General features: G+C 32.9%; 1 protein-coding gene and 1 pseudogene across 5 annotated transcripts in view; one reads left to right on the top strand and one right to left on the bottom strand.

The window, feature by feature from the left end:
* LOC139495597 (NADPH oxidase 5-like) overlaps positions 1-13681 on the top strand; it is a 63932-nt gene extending 50251 nt beyond the window's left edge. For 3 of the 5 annotated variants that reach the window (XM_071283875.1, XM_071283872.1, XM_071283874.1), the window contains exons 8-16: positions 2200-2391; positions 3166-3298; positions 3862-4035; positions 4764-4787; positions 7669-7718; positions 9530-9586; positions 10259-10468; positions 11053-11328; positions 12890-13681. In XM_071283875.1, the coding sequence (XP_071139976.1) occupies positions 2200-2391; positions 3166-3298; positions 3862-4035; positions 4764-4787; positions 7669-7718; positions 9530-9586; positions 10259-10468; positions 11053-11328; positions 12890-13021 (1248 nt within the window). In that variant the 3' untranslated portion in view covers positions 13022-13681. The remainder of the gene's footprint in view (positions 1-2199; positions 2392-3165; positions 3299-3861; positions 4036-4763; positions 4788-7668; positions 7719-9529; positions 9587-10258; positions 10469-11052; positions 11329-12889) is intronic. The other 2 variants (XM_071283873.1, XM_071283876.1) reach the window with 1 other exon arrangement.
* A 2806-nt stretch (positions 13682-16487) lies between these two features.
* On the bottom strand, positions 16488-18145 carry LOC139494852 (uncharacterized; annotated as a pseudogene).
* Positions 18146-20019: the final 1874 nt, after the last annotated feature.

The following is a 20019-nucleotide window of genomic DNA, read 5'->3' as shown; positions in this document are numbered from 1 at the left end:
AATCCTTTTGGGATCCGGGAATTCTATTTCCGAATTTCGGGTAGTCGGGATTTAAATGTTTTTTAATTCGGGACCTCGCCGGAATTCGTGTTTTTAAGCCCGGGATTACGGGATCTGGATCCCTCCTTCCCTCCTCCCTCTATTATGGTTAAAGAAAGGAAGTCAGGGAAGTTTTGTGATACTTGTAACTGCAATTTAATATTTAGTGGAATGAGAGGTGAAATGTGTTCAGACTATTACATTTCGATTTTTTTTTTTTTTTAAATTTAACCAAAGTTTACTGCAAGGGGTGTTTAACGACCTCGATGATTATCCATGAGGATCTCGCACTCGGTCAGCTCTAGGTTTTCACCTAGTTCATGATCATACAAGAATTGAGAAGCCTGTGGTTTACTAGTCTTATAATATGAGACTTTGGAGTTCATATAATTTACATTTAACGTTTTTTATCGAATATTTCAAGGCTTTTTGACTATCAATGTTGACCCTCCCCCTCTTTCCAATTGATTGGATAAAATGAATGGATTGCCGCCCCTATTTCAAACTGAAGTCATATAAACTGACTGGTATTCGAATTTGCTAAAAGAAATAATTGGTATCTCTATTGATTCAATACCGTAATGCCGAAAAACAATCATTTGTTTCCGCGAATTCCGAACAGCTAGAAATATATTCCCGAGTTTCAATTTGAGTAACTCGAATAATTCAAGCCCTTTCCATGTCCGATTTTCTCCCACACGAGAAATGTACCATTCGTACATCAACTGAATAATACGACTGAATTATTCGGGTTACAATTTGTGTAAATCCCGAATGCACATAAAAGTAAAGGTCCAGCCCGACTTTCGGAAATGAACTGTTGTAGATTTCAGATTGATTTCCAGAAATAAAAATCATACAAAAATGTTTCACGCAAATATTCGTCTTCAGACGTGTAAAGTTATACAACGGTTACTAGCCGGTCTGGATTGTGATAAAAAGAAGCGCATGCAATGCATAATATATATAATGTCGTGGCTCAGGGATGTGTTGAATTATAGAGATGCTTACATAAATGCGGCGCAAAGATAAGATTAATTTACCCAAATGTACTAAGAATTACCAAACAACTTAAATTTACTTAAATATTGATTTGTTATCCTGTGCCAGACAGATGGTTGATATTCTGAGAAGAGACCTTGATGAAATGAAGTTTTTTGGGAACAAAGATTTTAAAAACACGTCGCAGTGTTTAGATTTTAACAAAAAAAATAAGGCACCAAGGTCGAAAATAGTTCTAGTTCATAATGAAGAAAATGTCAACCGTTTTCTAGTTTGGCGATCTCCGAACGCACCCGAATATAATAGACAAATACAATACAATCATGAGTACACAAAACGTAACATAAAGAACTAAAGACCGAGCAACACGAACTCCAACAAAACGGTATATATTTCATACAAGTATAGAACTATATATATATATATATATATATATGAAGCGTCGTAACTGTTGCGGCGACGTCAATAACGTTGTCGTTGTTTTTTGTTTTTTTACACTCAAGATTCAACTTTAACAGGGTATAGCTTGAAAAGTAGCACGGTTGCTAAGGACTTTCTTTGCACCAATCGATTCCTCAGACATTTTAGAATCGTCTCATAAATTTAAAAAAAAATCGATTGTCTAATATAATAGAAAATCTTGGAAATGTAACAATTCCTGCTGAATTTCACGATTTTCCCTATATATCCTTTGTAATTTTGGTGTATGATGCTGTTAACTTCAACAGCTCGTATCTCAAAAACGAAAACGGTTACCCCCTTTTTTTATTTTATTTTCCGATTTATTTTTACAAGCAGAATCTACATGTAAAATTTAAAAAAAATCCATTGTGTAGTTTAATTACGTACACTTCGCCTTAAGGAAAAAACATAATGTTTTCGAATATTTCATCCAATCTATACATAGAGGAACGCATGCAAAATAAACACTTAAATGAGAGAAAAAAAACAGTCATACATATACTTAATCTATATGGGTACCTTGACATCTCCCGTTCACCAATAAATCCTATGCCAAGGGATGTAGTTTTTACTTAAAACCGTGTATAACATGTTCTATTTATATTCGAAATATGCATGTGTATTTTAGGTTTAAATTTGACACACATATTTGATACATGTATACATTATACACATAACGTTATGTTTCTTTTGTAGGTGTTCTATTGGACACATATGTTATATGTACCATTCTGGATTCTTGTTATCATCCATGGTTCAAACTTCTGGAAATGGTTTGTAGCTCCTGGGCTTCTGTTTATCTTGGAAAAACTTTCAAGATCAAAATTTATAAAGAGAGCTCGATATGGAAATACTTATATCGAAGAAATAACATTATTGCCATCTGGGGTAAGTTTGCATTAAATTAATTACTGTGCTGAAAGGTGACGATTTTGTGGGTTGAAATGTTTTGCGTATAAATGCATTCATTTTTCGCGAGGGGGGTGAAGCTGCATATTTCACGTTAACAGTTTTGACAGTTTATCTTTTAAATAACGACGAAAATCGATGATTATAAAAGATGTTTTGATTGATGTCGTATGTGTACTATATCAATAAAAAAAATATACCTACATATACATGTACCACATTTATAAATATGGTTGAATCGTTGAAATTTCATTTATTGGTTAAAACGACGATGATGAAAATTGAACTGCTATTGCAGACTGGTACCAAATGGTTTTCCTTCAACTTTCTTTTTCAACTCATTTAATTTCAACAAACTATACTTGCATATTCACGTGCTTTCGTCGTGTAATTATTATTTATAACCATACTCTTGCAAGACAGTGATATTAAAACGAGACTTATTCGTCATCGACATCCTTAAATGATTGAGTATGGTATGTATGTATATAATTAAAAAGCTGGCTTCGAACGAAGATATGCTACTTGATTATGCAATAATGTTGTATTTGAGAGTTACAACAAAAATAAGTACTGAAATCGAATGATATGGTCACACAAAATTGATGAGTTTTTCTGTAAAAGGTCAGGTAGGCCTAACATGTAACACCAATTGTTATATATTTTCAAACTCATTGCTTAAAATATGAACTTATATATAGTTCTGTTTTCAACTAAAATTGCATGACACACTTTTTGCAATTTTATTTTTAGGTCACACACTTAGAAATTTCAAGACCTGATAATTTCTCTTACAAAGCAGGGGATTACTTGAATATACAAATTCCTGCAATTGCTGAACACGAATGGCATCCATTTACAATAAGTAGTGCACCAGAAATGGACGGTACGTATTAATGAATAGATGCGGAGGGATCAGTGTCTTTTTTTTTGAGTCATTACGTGAATGTTTAATGGGGTACCCAACACTTTGGGTAAAATAGATTTGGTTTGTTTAATTTTTATACAGTACAACGTATTTACTTTGACCTGTTGACAAAAATACAGAAATGACTAAATAATTGAACCACCGAGTTTATAGGAATAATTTCGTTGGATATAATGTAGTTTGAAAAATACTAGGTTTGATCATTGCGAAGCTTGTTTTCTCTTTACTAAATGGACACGATTAAAACGTTCAGCTGATATTTAAAGAGTTAACACCCTTAGGTGTTTTGTACCCTTAAATTCGTATGCCTTCAATACAAGACACATTGTTAGTTAAATAGGAAAGACGTAAGTTTAACGTATTCGCCGCGATTTATATTTGCGTTATTTTTTTTCTCACGAAAGTTGCGAGAAATAAATCGATCACGAAAATGAGTTGATGTGCAGTATGTTGAACTGATCACAAATGCCCTAATGAATTTAATAAGGTATTCTTCTACAGATTTGTGTCTCTTTTAACAGGAAGATTATGGCTACATGTAAGATCAGCTGGACACTGGACAAAGAAATTATACGAGCACTTTGAGAATTACGACCCCGGAGAAACCGAGGACCTAGACGATGACCATTGTCCAATGGATGACATTGAAAGACGGCGCAAGTCTGCCGTAGGTTCAAGGAGAAAATCAACAATTGGTATGTACAAGTGAGAAAAAAATTGATTGATTACTTTGTGTTCAATACCATTCCCAGCTATCATTTATGTCGTAGCTGTTAGTAGTAATTAGTAAAAGTATTAAAAAGGAAAATCAACGAAAAGTCTGTAAAACACCACACTGCACTGCCGACATATGCAACACTCTGACAAAAGGGATACAAATTATCAATTTTAAACGCACATTGCATGGTAGATTATACATAGATAATACCAAATACACTTTAGAAAGCCCCGTTTGAAGTCATAGTTTAGAAAAAACTGCATGCAAAATAAAGTATGTTCTAAACATAGAATATTAAGATACAAAATGAAGCAAGTTTGAAAAAAAAACCGACCAAATCAATTACTTACAAAACTTCAAAAAGCACAATTTCTAAAGCACTATATATACATGCACAGCACCAGCGTGAGCTGTTTATTTGAAGGGTAGGTAGCAGTGTTTTTGAATGATCAAAAAATGTTTGCAGGTAACAGTGATAAGGCAGTTCGTTCTAGATTTTGTGCAAAATTAAAACGAAACGATTTCAAACTTACTTGGTAGTTTGGGAACTGTTATTTCAGAGTAATGTTTATATCTAAAATAATTATAGTCCTTATTTTCAATATCATTTAAATTATGTAATTAAATTAAATTTTTATTTATTATTTCAAATGATTCAATGACTTAACTGAGCAAATTGTATGCATGAAACATATTTTCTACTAGAGGTATTAAATGCCATGCAGTTTGGTAAGAATATCTTTAAACATATAATGCTTGATACATGAATTAGCCGTTTCAGAATTTAATGTATTCTGGGTAATATTTTCAAATTGTCGTGATTGGTTATAAAAGTCATACATTTAATGGAAAAATGGGTACGAACAATAAATTTACCAATAGCCCTTTAGGTTCTGAAACGGTCAGTGCTTGCTTTGTCTGAATAAAACATCAAATAGTTATGCTTGCCCTAACAACTATATTGGTTTTATGTTTCTTGCTTTCGTATATTTATATATCATTGCATGCAGTATATTAGGCTAGTTTTTACCCTTGCAACAATATTAAACATACCGGTAGAACTCTCCTGTGCAACGTACGTGTACCTGAGTCAGAGAATAGACATATATACATATGTCTCTGGTCAGAGTCAAACGGATTAGGGACAGGGAACAATAATATCTGTATGTTCTACTCGCTATTTAATACTGTTGACTTCTATGTGTGTAAATGTGTGTATATAAACAGAAAAAACAAGTTTTAATTGAAAAAAACCTATGTTGGATAAAAACTGCAATTTGTATACGTGTGCATATAAAACAAATTTCGTTCTTTGACCCTGCCGACTGCCATGGATGATTGTCAAGAAAATTGATCACAAGATTTAAAAAAATGGATCTTTTATATTATTAATATATTGTTTGTGCTGTATTTTTAATTGGATTACAAACACTATAGAAGAAGAAGATATTTTATTTCCAATTATGGGCCCCAATGGGCATAAAACTTTACAACATCAATAATTTTCATAATGCAATACAAACAATGATATAAAAAAAAAAGATTAATGAGAACTATTTAGGTTTTTAAAGAATGTGTAGATATTAAAGAATCTATAATATATGTGTTTTTTTATAAATACTTATGCATACTAATGCAAGCGTGGTTGATATAGATTTTTTAATTCTTTATTACGTTAAACAATACTGTTTATCAGTATAATATGCATAAATATACAATTTACAAGTTGTATAGCGTTAACAAACACGTACAAAATTATCAACGGTCTACATTTGTACTAACGGCTTTTAAAATTAGCAATACATAGTTAACATCATAAAATTATAAGTAAAATTAATCAACGTATATATTCATGCCAAAATGATTAAAATACAGGTCACGATTAACATACAGATCATGATTAAGATACAGAAGATCATGATTAAGATACAGAAGATCATGATTAAGATACAGACACTGTGTTCACTCTATGCTTAAAAGGATCTTACAACATTTTATATCAACAAATTGCAATGGAAATCCTGCCCAATTTGTATCATTACGACAAAACTTGAGTATCCCGAAAGATCGTAAAAATAGAAAATTCAATGGACCGTTTTCAGATCCTTTTAAGGGAGCGTGGACTTAGGATCTGTGCTTTTCTAGTTAAGTGCAAAGGCAAGTACCGTGTTGGACAGCGTTTCCTGAATACCACGTGGTCTTTGCACGTGGTATGTACTTATCAATCGACAGATTAAACGAGTTTCCATTGGTTGTAATTTGTTTGAGAGATCCTTGGAGTGCATCTTAATGTTCATCTATTTATACGAAGAGTATTTTTTTTTCTCTCAAGTTCGTTATGTTAATATAAAAAAGAAACTGTGGTATGATTGCCAATGAGAGAACTGTCCACAAGAAACAAAAATGACACAGACATTGATAACTATATCATTATCAAGATAGATTTTCAATTTTACTTAACTATTTTATTTGAATTTGACTTTTTAGGTGTATTCAAGTACCCTGGTTTTAAGTTCCGAAATATGATGTGTATATTTCTATCACTTGTAGAAAAGTAAAAATGCGTATTTGTACATGTATATCACTTCTTAAAATGTGTATTCATTTATCACCTCTTTAGTATGATGAATAGTGAAAAGATTTGTGTTTTTCTTTTTCTTCGTTTTTTTTTGCTATGATCTTTTACTAAGAAATTTTAGCCTGTCTCTGTCCTGTGAAATATACTTTTTTTCAATTTCTATTCCATCAAGAGAAACATTGATTTTGATTATTATTATGGTCAATGATAACAAAGTCAATTCAATTCAATTCAATATTTTATTTCGTGACGTCTCACCTTATGTATAAAATTACACAATACATTTATAAAAGATACCTTTTGTATACATAAGCCAATCTGTACAGATTTAAGAGAGACGATAATCAACTAAAACCATATGTATATGTACATAATAAACCTGAATGGTAAAATTATACAACACAAATGTTTAATTTTTATTTACAATATAAAACTTCCTGGCGTCTTTTAAGAATAAAATTACAGGTATTGGCACATAGTCCTATAATATCTTGATTCGAAGTGAAAATACCATTTTCTGACAATCTGTAAAACTATTAAAATGATCATCAATTTTAAGAGACTCAGTAAAAAGAACTTGTATAAGATCATTATAAACAGGACAATGTAAAATAACATGATATTCATCCTCGACAGTATTAAAACAATTAAAACAACATCTCTCTTCCAGCGGCAAATTTTCATACCTGCCAGTTTCCAGTCAAATAGGAGCCACCCCACATCTAAATTTTACAAAGGCGCTTCTTTCACAAAAAAAAAAGACATTAACAGTTTGCAGTAGTTTTCAACAATATAATCCTGCTTAAAAATATTTTATAATGCCCATTTCCCCGTCTGGAAGAGGAAGCGCTAACAATACTTTTCCATTCTTCAATATAATTATCAAACCTTCTTGACATGACTGTATAAATAAACATATTTTTATTAACATTAGTGTGTGTATTACAAAAGTCAACCAATTTAAGTTCCGTGAAATGTTTTTCAGACATCATACAAAACTATGTTATTATGATTTTGATTTTTATTTGCCAGGTCGTCAAAGAAGCAAATCAATGGGCTTTTTGAAGCCCTCCATCGACAAGGTAAGTTATTAGTACAAACGAATATATATAATGTTTCCTTTTAAAATATTTTTTTACAATAAATAATACTTAATATCTACTGACCAATTTTGGTCTTGAATCTAAGACATCAGTGTACAATTTGCCACTGGACATCAAGCAAACAACAATCATTTGACCAGTGTCTAAATGTCAATAATGATATAATACAAATTTTTTTTTCTTCATTTTTATATGTACAACGCGATAAGAAATCCCATAGCTTTTAATTTTTATTTAAGTCCGGTCAATTGTTCTCACATTTATGTTTGGCTGTAAGCAAAGGACATCAATATTTTTTTTTCTTCAACTAACAAGTATTTAAAAGCCAAAAACTATCTATGGACAAACGAATATATTTATTCTGATGGTCACGTGGTACAGCATCGATCTGATTGATGGATTGTTGATGTTTTAACGCCACTTTTAAGCGCAACTTTTGGGATATTTTGTGGTAGCCAGTTTATATTGGTGGAGGAAGTTGGAGAGCCCGATGCAAAACACCGATCTTCGATCTTCGATAGGAAAACTGACAATTCTTGTCAATAAAGATTGGAGTCGAATGCAGCCGAACGGGTGGGGTTCGAACGCATCGCTCTGTAATCAAACAATACACTTTAAATGGTATTGTTAAAACCATTGTTATTATGGTAGTAAATCAATGATCGGAGTAAAGCTATAATAGATACACAAATCACAAGGTTGTTTTATCACAAGGTTTTTCCTTTAATTGACAATCTCATATTGCTAGACAAATCTTTTACATATAACTCATCCTTTTTTACATTTTAATGAATGAATCTGTAATTTTAATTCTTATAACATTTCAGGGTAGGATTCTGTTTTTCAGCTTGATATTTTTTTTAATGAAAACGAATTTGATAGGGACCATAGAATACTTGATTGATTGTTGGTGCTAAACAACGCATGCATACCCTTACCTTTGTCTTGAAAAAAACAGAGGCCCACGAGAGAACCAACAAACTTTGACAAGAAAACTGGCGAGCGCACCTGCCAGGAGTGTTGACGGGCTACTGAACGTTACAGATGAACTATTTATACCATTCATCTACTAGGGTCCCACAAAATATTAGAACGAACAAGTCTTTTGTTTTGTATGGCTACGATGCAATGACTAACATTACTTACGATACACCATTTTACTAACAAATGAACAATTATTGACCATGAAATTGTAGCCTTCGGTCCACCATTACGTGATATTAAAAACGTTCCCGTGAAGCTGCGAGACCTCAGGTTAATAGTCTGGTTCTCTCCCTTGAAACATTTCGGGAATCAGAGCCAAACAGATAAAGGGCAGGGAACCAGTCTATGTGCAATGCTCATTTTTCCTTCGGTCCACAATGACGTGACATCAAAGACGATCCCTACAAATCTTAGAAACCTCCTGTAAAAATTATCAATACCACTATTTTGATTTTTAGTCTTAGACGTTTCCATTATGGTCTTGGTGTCAAAAGAGAGAATTTCTGAAGCTAGAAAGCATGCACTCTATTTTAGACAACGTTTCTCAAAACAATCCCTATCGCATTCAATATCATATTCCGGTCGATTTATTTTCTTTCGGACTACATTTGTAGGCATGAACTATTTGCCACAGGACGTTTTGCAAACAAAAACAAAATCTATCCTTCTCCTTCTATTTCATGTCTTAATTTTATTAACTAAATTGACAGACATGTTAAAGAATCATATATTGATATTAGAGCTAGACCTATATATTTAACGTTTATTAATATTCAATGTATTAGTATGTCCTTATAACTTTGCAGAAAGAAGTAGAGAAGCAAAACAGAATAAAAAAGAAAAACAAGCATGTGAGAGTAAAGGTACGTATTACACTCAAGTCAAATCCATTCGGCATTGTTAGTTCGGCACCTCTAGAAAAGGTAAAACCAGCATCTGGTCGACTCCTAACCCAACCAAAAGGGTCAAATCGACACCTAAACGGGAAGCCAATATCATTTTTACCCATTTCTTTCCTTTTAGTTGGTGAATAGGTTTTGGTTTTATTAATATATACTAGACGCAAATGGAGCAACACACAAATTATTAAGTCTTGGAAAAACAACTGACACAGCCATACAACTTTAAAAACTTTGTAAAGAAAAATAAAGATTAAGCCTTCAACAGGAATCTCACCAAAAAACCATAGATAAACTAAGGCTCTTTGGAAAGGTAAGAAGTGTCAGGTTTCTACAGATATAGGATTGTATAATACACACGGAAAACGTATCATTTAAAAAAATGCAGATGTGGTATAATCGCCCATGTGATAACTATTATCAAGAGACAAAATGAACTGGATGTATGCAATTATAGGAAAACAAACGGCCTTCAAAAATGTGAAAAACCCAAACCTTATCATCTGTTATAAAAGGTTATTTGTTGTTAATCTCTGCCTACGATAGGATAATTCTAGTAGGGCATTCTAAAAATGTATGATGTGAACTGATTTTCTTGTTTTTAAATATATTTTTACTCAACCTATGTTATTTTAGTGTTACATTGATGGACCATATGGGACAGCAACTAGAGAAATTTTCCAAACAGAGCATGCAATATTAGTTGGAGCAGGAATAGGAGTAACCCCAATGGCGTCCATTCTTCAAAGTATAATGTACAGATATAAAGAATCCAAACGTACCTGTCCTAAATGTTCACATTCCTGGTTCGGATCAATAGCTCATACCGCAATGAAAACAAGAAAGGTAAGTACCAGACGTAAGTTTTCACATTGAATTTCCTGGTGTCTGTCAAAAGCAAATACCTCAATAAAATCGAGGAAGATAATATCACTGTAAGACTGTTGAAAATCCCTGACGGTGCATTTTGGTTGTATTCCTTCGAGCAGAAGATTAGTTCTAGAAAACTGGTCGTAGAATTAGGAAAGTATTTCTTCCACCGTTCTTGATTGTCACTGCACAATGTAGTATTGAGTTCTCATTTTAAATTGAAACATTGAGTTATTGGTTAGATATATCAACAAGGTGATGTGGTACATGCATGAATGTTACCACAGGACCAGAATTTTAGCAACAATGAGTCTTCCACCGTTAGCCTTGAAAGTATGAACTTCATGTTAATCTAACCTTGACGTACGCTATCAAATGCCCCTTGATAACAATTCAAACTGGAAACAAACGATATGATTAATTATAAAAAAGAAAAGCACGTTTACTGATCATGACGTTCATATACATGGTTTGGATCAGGAACAAATAAATCTTAAGTTTAAGAAACTCTCGAATTAAAAAAAAGTTTGAATGTTGTTTTTTTTTTTAAATAATTGCAGGTTGATTTTGTGTGGATAAACAGAGATCAGAAATCATTCGAATGGTTCGTAAGCCTTCTAACAAACCTAGAAATCGAACAGTCCCTTGATAACGAAGAAGAAGATGATAGTAAAATTATAGACATGCATATGTTTATGACAGCAGCACAGAAAAAGACAGACATGAAAGGCATAGGATTACAAATTGCATTAGATCTCATGCATGAAAAATCAAACAAGGATTTAATAACGGGGTTAAAAACTAAAACACAACCAGGACGTCCTGACTGGAATCAGGTTTGTACACATTTTATAATTTATGAAGAATTGACATGCTACAGGGTCAATTAAACGAAATATAGGGTAATAATTAAAAGGCTTACCGAAAAAGAAATAAATATCAATAGATAAATATGCAATTTGGGATGCAATTTTACTCTTTTTCTATTTTTTTGTCGTATAGGGAAGTGGAGGAATGGTTTGACGTCAGTTTTATTTAATTTTCTGACTATGTGGCAAGACTAAAACTGGGTTGTAAGTCCTCTTACGATACCATTTTGGGCGGTTTATTCATAATGTAATTCTAATTTTTTTAAAGATCTTCTATAAATGCAGTTTAAAATTTTTACATTTGTGACAATATATTAAATTTTTATTTATTAAAAAAAGTGTATAAACTGATTTTTTATTTTTTTTTTATTATTAATTATGTATTTAGAAATTTTAGGTCCGAGTTTCTATAAAATCCATACCAGTTTTATATATAAACTATACCTATTTCTTAATGGAATGACAGCATTTTATGGTTTAAATAAATAAATAAAGTTATTTTTTTACAATTATATACTAGGATAAATGAATGAGATTAACTTTGTTATAACAGGTTTTAACTAGGTTAAATAGCGGAAAGTATTATTTGATAAGTTATATACACAGTGCTAAAAAATAAGGTTTTAATGATTTTTTGTAAATTTAGCTTTTTCGTTTTTATCTTTTTCGTCTAACTTATCATGCTTATATATATATATATGCTCTAATTTTAAAATTTTTAATAGCAAATACAAAATATAAAACCGAATAGTATATTTTTTATCAACAAAAAATTACAATAAGATAGTAAATATTACGTAAATATTATAAAAAAAAGGGTCTAGCCTAAAAAAACCCATGCCTTTTATATTTTTGATATAATCTAACCTTCTTTTAAAACAGGGTGTTAGCTAGCTATAAAACCAGGTGTCAATCCACAATTTTCTACATAAGAAAATGCCTCTACCAAGCCACGAATATGACAGTTGTTATCCATTCGTTTGATATGTTTGAGCTTTTGATTTTGCCATTTGATAACTTAAGGGACTTACGTTTTAAACTTTCCTCGGAGTTCAGTATTTTTGTGATTTTATTTTTAATACATTTTTTTTCGATAATGCACCGATTTTAACCTTGGTTTTATATTTTGTATTTACTCTTTCTTGACCGAATACAAAAAATATTTACCTCCGAATATAATTTGGAACCTGTCGACAAATTTAAAACTCCAGAGTCAAAAGACAACCTATATTCGTAGGATATAAATTTAAATACAAAAAATACCGAACTCCGTGGAAAATGCAGAACGAAAAAATCCCTAATCAAATGGCAAAATCAAGGGTTAAAAAACACCAAACGAAAGCACTTACAAAATATGTATGCCCCCTTTGTATGCGTTACCCTTGACCTTCCGTCCTTTCGTCCCTCTGTCTGCTGTCTGTCCATTTTAAGCGGGGCGTTCGTGTCCTCAGACACCTTCTTCTTTTATTTGTTTTTGTTTTAATTTTTCGTATAACGATAACCAATATAACATTATTATTATTTTCAGCTATTCAAATCATTTGAAGGAGAGAAGAAAGGAAAGATAAAAGTGTTCTTTTGCGGTGCACCACAGTTGGGCAAGATAATAAAAGAAGCAGCTGAAAGATTTTCATTTGCGTTTTCTAAGGAAAATTTTTAACATCGGAAAACTTTGATACTATTTTTAATTTCAGTGAATCAGATGTTGTTAAGCATTCCTTTTGACCATTAGAAGGTTCGTTAAAGACAACCGGAATCATAGATTAGACGTGTTATAAAGTTTATCTGTCTTGTAAGTTGAAAGTTACGGGCGGTGTATACACACTGTTTATAGCTATTTAGTCCAATCCGGGGGATAAAAGTCACATAGACAACGTCCTGATTGTTTCAAGTGTCGTAAATACCAAGGTCATCAGTAATGAGCCAGGGAAGAATATAAATATTTTGAAAGTTTGATAGCTTATGATCCATTTTTTTATTTGAAAATTAAAGCGATAAAAATGCTCTGAATGTTTGAAGCGTTCACAATGGTTTAAACATGTATCCTTAAAAATTTGTGTGCACAAAATACAGTTTAAACAGGGCCCCAGCTAGCTTCAACTGGTTTGTGACTTCAGGAAAAAGTTGTGTAATTTCAGAATTAAACTGGATTGGAATAAAGAGCATACCGGTGCATTGTGTCCTATGGACACACATTATTGTGAACTTTACATCATGATGTCATTTTGTAATTTCTTTTAAGTTTCTGTAGTACAGAAATCAACAAGTAATATATCTTTTGTAAAGTTTGCTACATTTGTAATAAATACAAAACCTTTAACTTGTTTGCTTATCTTATGCCTCAGATCGTAAAATACGGTAATTTTATACTGCCGATGTGTACGTTCTGCTTATAAACCTGGTACCTTTGATAACTATTTACACCACTGGGTCGATGCCACTGCTGGTGGACGTTTCGTCCCCGGTGGTATCACCAGCCCAGTAGTCAGCATTTCGGTGTTGACATGAATATCAATTATGTGATCATTTTTATAAATTTCCTGTTTACAAAACTTTGAATTTTTCGAAAAACTAAGGATTTTCTTATCCCAGGAATGGATTACCTTAGCTGTATTTGGCACAACTTTTTGGAATTTTGGATCCTCAATGCTCTTCAACTTCGTACTTGTTTGGCTTTATAAATATTTTGATATGAGCGTCTCTGATGAGTCTTATGTAGACGAAACGCGCGTCTGGCGTACTAAATTATAATCCTGGTACCTTTGATAACTATTTACCCTTCTGGAGCACATGAGATCATTAAGTCTATGATATTTTTTCACCCATCATGATATATAATACTGAAAAAAAAATTAGCATCCCAACTTCTTACTGTATATAAGTAAATACAATTTTGATTTATTTTTCAAATACTAGTAAGTGTTTACTTTTCGTTTCTTAATCTTCAATCATTTTTGTATTTTAAAGAACTTAAGTTATGTTGGTGAAATCTCAGTCAGCTAGACTGTAATAAAACTATGAATGATGCGGTCAAAATTGAAAGTCAATATTTGTTGCAAATGGTCGGCTGAAAACATGAATACTACCACAGAATTGACGAATCTTATGGCGTAATTAATTACATATAAACACAAATTTACAATGCAAACGAGAAAAACTAACGGTCCGATGTATTACAATTCAATGTAAGAAAAACAAATACGACAGACAAGAACCAATAACACTGATTGCCCTACAAAAACTACAATACAGAGATACGATTGTTAAAGCCGGTTAATCTGACATGTTCATTGAATGTAATACTTCAATTCGTCTCATATTAATCGACTGCAGAAATATATTTGCAATATACTCCCAGAATATATTTGTAACATAAAGGAATAATTTTGTAAAATTATTGCTTTGAATTTCAGTTTTAATAATAAATGTTATATAAGCCAAACATTCAAACTTGATAATGACACGAATTGACCACGTCAGTCCTGAATCTATGACAAACGTGATTATATCAACTTTTCAAATGTCAACTTCCCATTTCTCAGCAGTAACGTCAATTCAGCCTCATGATATGGCGTTTACATATCACAATTGATAAGTTACGCTTGTATACAGTCACACTATACGGACTTCATAAAGAGGGATGTGCTCCTTTAACAGAAACTGATCCCACAGGGTTACGAAGAAGAACGACTGAAATCGACAATACAAATACAAATATTATACAGTCCCATCACAAATTGGTTGACGTGTTTCACTTTTTTAGATTTTTAGATACCAGACTACTGTAAACCAACTTATTTTTGGGAGCGACTTTATTTTTCGCTAATTTTCGCGACCATAAAAAATAACTCGCAAAAAATTGGTCGCCGCGAATAAGTCTCTTAATTTTAATTGGGCGTGTACCAAAATTAAAATGGGTAAACTTTATTACTGAAGGAAATTGAAATGAACACATTATCCCACGAGGATGCGGTGTGTCAGTGTAAAATCACCTCGTTGGCCGTTGGCCTAAGGGTGATCTTACACTGACACAACAAGTCCGATTGGGATAACATCTCAGCTCTTCCAGACCATATGAAAAAAAACCATGTACGCTACATAACATCTAGTTACATACAATAATTATAATATACTGGTACTTTATATATTACTATATAGAAAATACCGTATTTGAACTCCTGATACAATGTCTAAATATGTTAAAATAACATTAAGTGTGTATCCAGTCGTCCTGGTGTAGGGGTATGGATCGTGGCTTCATATGCTCAAGGTGTTGAGTTCGAGTTGCCGCATCGAAATTGAAAATTTAGTGGATATTTCTAAGTTTTATTGTGTGTTCGACATTCCCGCCAAAATGTTACAGAACAAAAGAAACCATGCAGAACAAAGCAACTAAAGGTAGGGTGATCTGGTTAGGTTGATCCGACTCAGATCACCCCTGTTAGAACAAAGGAGTTGGAATGTAACATTATGTAAACACACAGATCAGACGACATAATTGTCAGGTAAGTCATATCCTGCAGCTGTGTATACAATCAATTATTTACCGACTATCAACATTCCACATCTCAGCCAACTGTTACGGATAACACCTGTGTGATCTCATACAAGTGAGAGGTTTAGCTAGCTTGAAAACCAGGTTTCTACATAAACAAATGCATGTATCAAATCAGGAATATCACAGCTGTTAATCATTCGTGTGATGTGTTTGAGCTTTTCATTTTATCATTTGCTAAGGACTTCCGTTTAGAATTTTCCTCAGAGTTCGATATTTTTGTTATTTTACTTTTCACCTTTTCAATTGCTTGAATAGTCCAATTAATGTGTATTGGATTTATGTTTTTAAATCTATTTCAACATTATTGACAGTTTTACCAGCTTCTAATTTTGTACCATCTTGTGTGCATACCATGCAATGAATCACGATTTCACTTCCATCTTAATCTTAGAATTACCAGATAAATCAAGGGGTTGAAGGTCTCAGGTACATCCTCCTGGAACATAATTAATTATTATGACAGCTTTCTGCAACTTGTTTATGGAAGATTCCAAACGGTAAGCAGTATAAACGTCAAATATTGCAAGAGCTGGTTGTTTAAAATACGACTAGCAGCTTTTTCTGCTTTGTCAATTCTCTCATCACTAACACAAATTTTTCCTATTTTTGTGTCCCAAATATAACCTAACCATTTCACATACTGTGAAGGGAACCAACTACAATTTTCATGTGCAATAAAAAATCCAAGAACTTCCAATTTTTGTTTTACCTCTTGACTGGTTTAACGACACGAGCTCAAATCTCGATCACCACCTAAACCATTATCCAGAAACATGATGATTCTTTTGCCTTCAGATCTCAAATGTTTGACTAATTCTCGTAGTACTTTTGAAAAATGTACCCAGCAGTAGCTAAACCAAATGGCAGTACATTAAAAACAAAGTATCTAACTTTGCCTTCAAAGTCCAATGAAAATCCTAAAAAAATTCTATGTATTTGACAAATCTCAATATGATGATAAGCCGACTTAAGATCAAAGGAAAACAGAAAATCATCCTTCTGAAACATTTCTCGGGCTACTTTTGTATCTTCATACTTAAATCTGAACTTGAACAAATGTATGTTTATGTGTCTACAATCTAGTACAAGTCTGGGTTTGCTCGATTTGTTGTATGCAACCGTTAAAGGGTTAACTACCTGCGGAACCTCATGTACCTCAGAAATACATTTTTTCTGTAAAAGATTGCTGATCTCATCTTGAACAAATTTCTTATTGTTTAATGACGATCTGTTGTTTTTAATTACAGCGTATTGAGGCTCGGTTTTGAATGGTATTTTATAACCGTTTTCAATAACGTCAATAATGTGTTTGTTTTCGGTAATCAATTTCCATTGACCTATATTGACCTTGAGTCTACCAACTGGCGATACGCATTCATGCTGAACGGTTGTATATGTATCAATACACATCACCGTGTGAGTATTGTTAACAGTATTTACTTTTGTAGTTACAGACTTATTGCTTGAACCACTGACTAGAGGCGCAAAGTGGCCTTGTATTACATTAATATTATCAAAAAATAAAATTTGTGAATAAGAATTACTTATCTTATTTTTCATGTCTGGACATTCGTCTACCCAATGACCCTTATTTCCACACTTGAAACATCTTCCAGGCTTAACGGATTTGGTTTCTTTCTCTGGATTTCTGCTATAAGGTGTTGGTCTTGGTTTGCCTTTCTTAACATTTTCCGCCTTACTTTTTCTTTCTGCTCTAGACTGAGCCCTCATCATCTTCTTTTCGTCTTCTGAGTCGTCAGCGATGGGATTAGCTACGTACTCACTGACGACTTTCCATCCAAGCTGGGAAGAGTCGGCCAGTTTTATAAGCTTTTGCCTTTCACGCACTAAAGTCAATACCTTCACCAATCTTCATCTTCGCTGTCTGCAATGACTTAATTCCTAATTCTGGAGCTTCCAGGTTAGCTTAAGCTTCTTTTAGCTTGGTTAACACTTTCACCTCATGACGATACTGGTTTTCATTTCCTTTACGCTGAAAACTATAATTGTCAGTCATGGTTTCTTCAAGCTTGGCTACTTAGTATCTGAGTTTGGGAAATCTCCAGCTGTGACTGTTGCAGATTTGATTGGAAAGATGAAAGCCTACTATCCATCACTGTAGTTATGCTGTTTAGAAGATCTTGCTGTGAAGAAGAAACTGCATTTTTCACCTCGCGTAGAATAACTGCCTTAATTGAATCGTCTAAATCGTTGTCCATCTTGACCAGTTCGAAGTTGGCGAGAGAATGGTCTAATAGGGAAATTAACCCGCGAAAAATGACCATTCACGTGTTGCTACAATTAATATCACGTGTCAATACATATATTTGAAAGAACCGTTAGTACAATAATTTTCCTCTATACGTGGAAAATTATAATTATCCATTCGTGTGATGTGTTTGAGCTTTTGATTTTATCATTTGCTAAGGACTTCCGTTTAGAATTTTCCTCAGAGTTCGATATTTTTGTTATTTAACTTTTCACCTTTTCAATTGCTTGGATAGTCCAATTAATGTGTATTGGATTTATGTTTTGAAATCTATGTCAACATTATTGACAGTTTTACCAGCTTCTTATTTTGTACCCTCTTGTGTGCATACCATGCAATGAGTCACGATTTCATTTCCATCTTAATCTTAGAATTACCAGATAAATCAAGGGGTTGAAGGTCTCAGGTACATCCTCCTGGAACATAATTAATTATTATGACAGCTTTCTGCAACTTGTTTTTGAAAGATTCCAAACGGTAAGCAGTATAAACATCAAATATTGCAAGAGCTGGTTGTTTAAGTGGGAGATTTAAACGCTTTTCGTGAATGTACGGCAAGAGAAAAGTGTCAATAATATCAACATTGTTTGTTGGTTAGACAAGTGGTTTTCAGAACGATGAATATCACAACCTTAAAGAAATTCCACTGAAGGATGACAGTTTTTTCCTGAAACAATAGTTGAGTGGAAATTAAATGTCCTGGCATGGTGCATGTCAAAAGAGTCGTGATCTGGCGTTTGAACTCGAGACCGGCAATTTCAACCTACAAAGTGTTATTCTTCACTCGCAGTCTTTTGTTTGATTAAATATTGCCGTAAAGACATCTTTAAAACTTGGTGCCTTTTCTTAGCTATTATTCGTGTGTTTCTTTGTCCAATATGTTCTCCTATTTATTTGTACTGTTGTTCTGTAATGGTATGTTGTCATCAGGTTCAACCCACCATTTTTTTCTTTTAAAAAATGTCCTGTACCAAGTCAGGAATATGGCCATTGTTATATTATAGTTCGTTTCTGTGTGTGTTACATTTTAACGTTGTGTTTCTGTTGTGTCGTTTGTTTCCTCTAATATTTGAGTGTGAATTCACATTACTAAAAGACGTGTCAAGGTACTTTTCTATCCCTAATTCATGTATTTAGTTTTGATGTTATATTTGTTATTCTCATTGGATTTTGTCTTATCCTTAGTTCGTTTCTGTGTGTGTTACATTTTAATGTTGTGTCGTTGTTCTCCTCTTATATTTAATGCGTTTCCCTCAGTTTTAGTTTGTAAACCGGATTTGTTTTTTTCTATCGATTTATGAGTTTCGAACAGCGGTATACTACTGTTGCCTTTATTTATTCATCAAATGATACCATTAATTACATCACAACTTTGTTCTAACAGTGGTGATCTGAGTCGAATCATCCCTACCAGATTACGCTACTTAGAGTTTCTTTGTTTTGCATGCTTTCTTTTCTTCTGTAATATTTAATAGTTATTTTATAAGGACACGGTGTGTCAGTGTAAGATGATCCCGATGGCTGGTTTCGACTTTATTTCTGGTGTTTATGCAGGGAATCGAACTCAAGACCTTGCGCATATGAAGCCATGATACATACCTCTACACGAGGACGACTGGATACAAACTCACTGTTAATTTAACATATCCAAACATTGTATCCGGGGCTCATAAAGGATTTATACTATATAGTAATATATAAAGTATATTATACTTATTGTATGACATTCTGAACAAGTTTTTTTATATAGTCTAGAAGAGCTGGGATGTAAAAAAGTTATCCCACTCGACCGTTTGGGTGATGTAACATTGAAACACCACGTCCTTATGGA

The sequence above is a fragment of the Mytilus edulis genome, chromosome 11, assembly GCF_963676685.1.
Source record: "Mytilus edulis chromosome 11, xbMytEdul2.2, whole genome shotgun sequence".
NCBI classification, from domain to species: domain Eukaryota; kingdom Metazoa; phylum Mollusca; class Bivalvia; order Mytilida; family Mytilidae; genus Mytilus; species Mytilus edulis.
The sequence above is the reverse complement of the archived record's forward strand: the minus strand, read 5'-3'. Positions and strand labels throughout refer to the sequence as shown.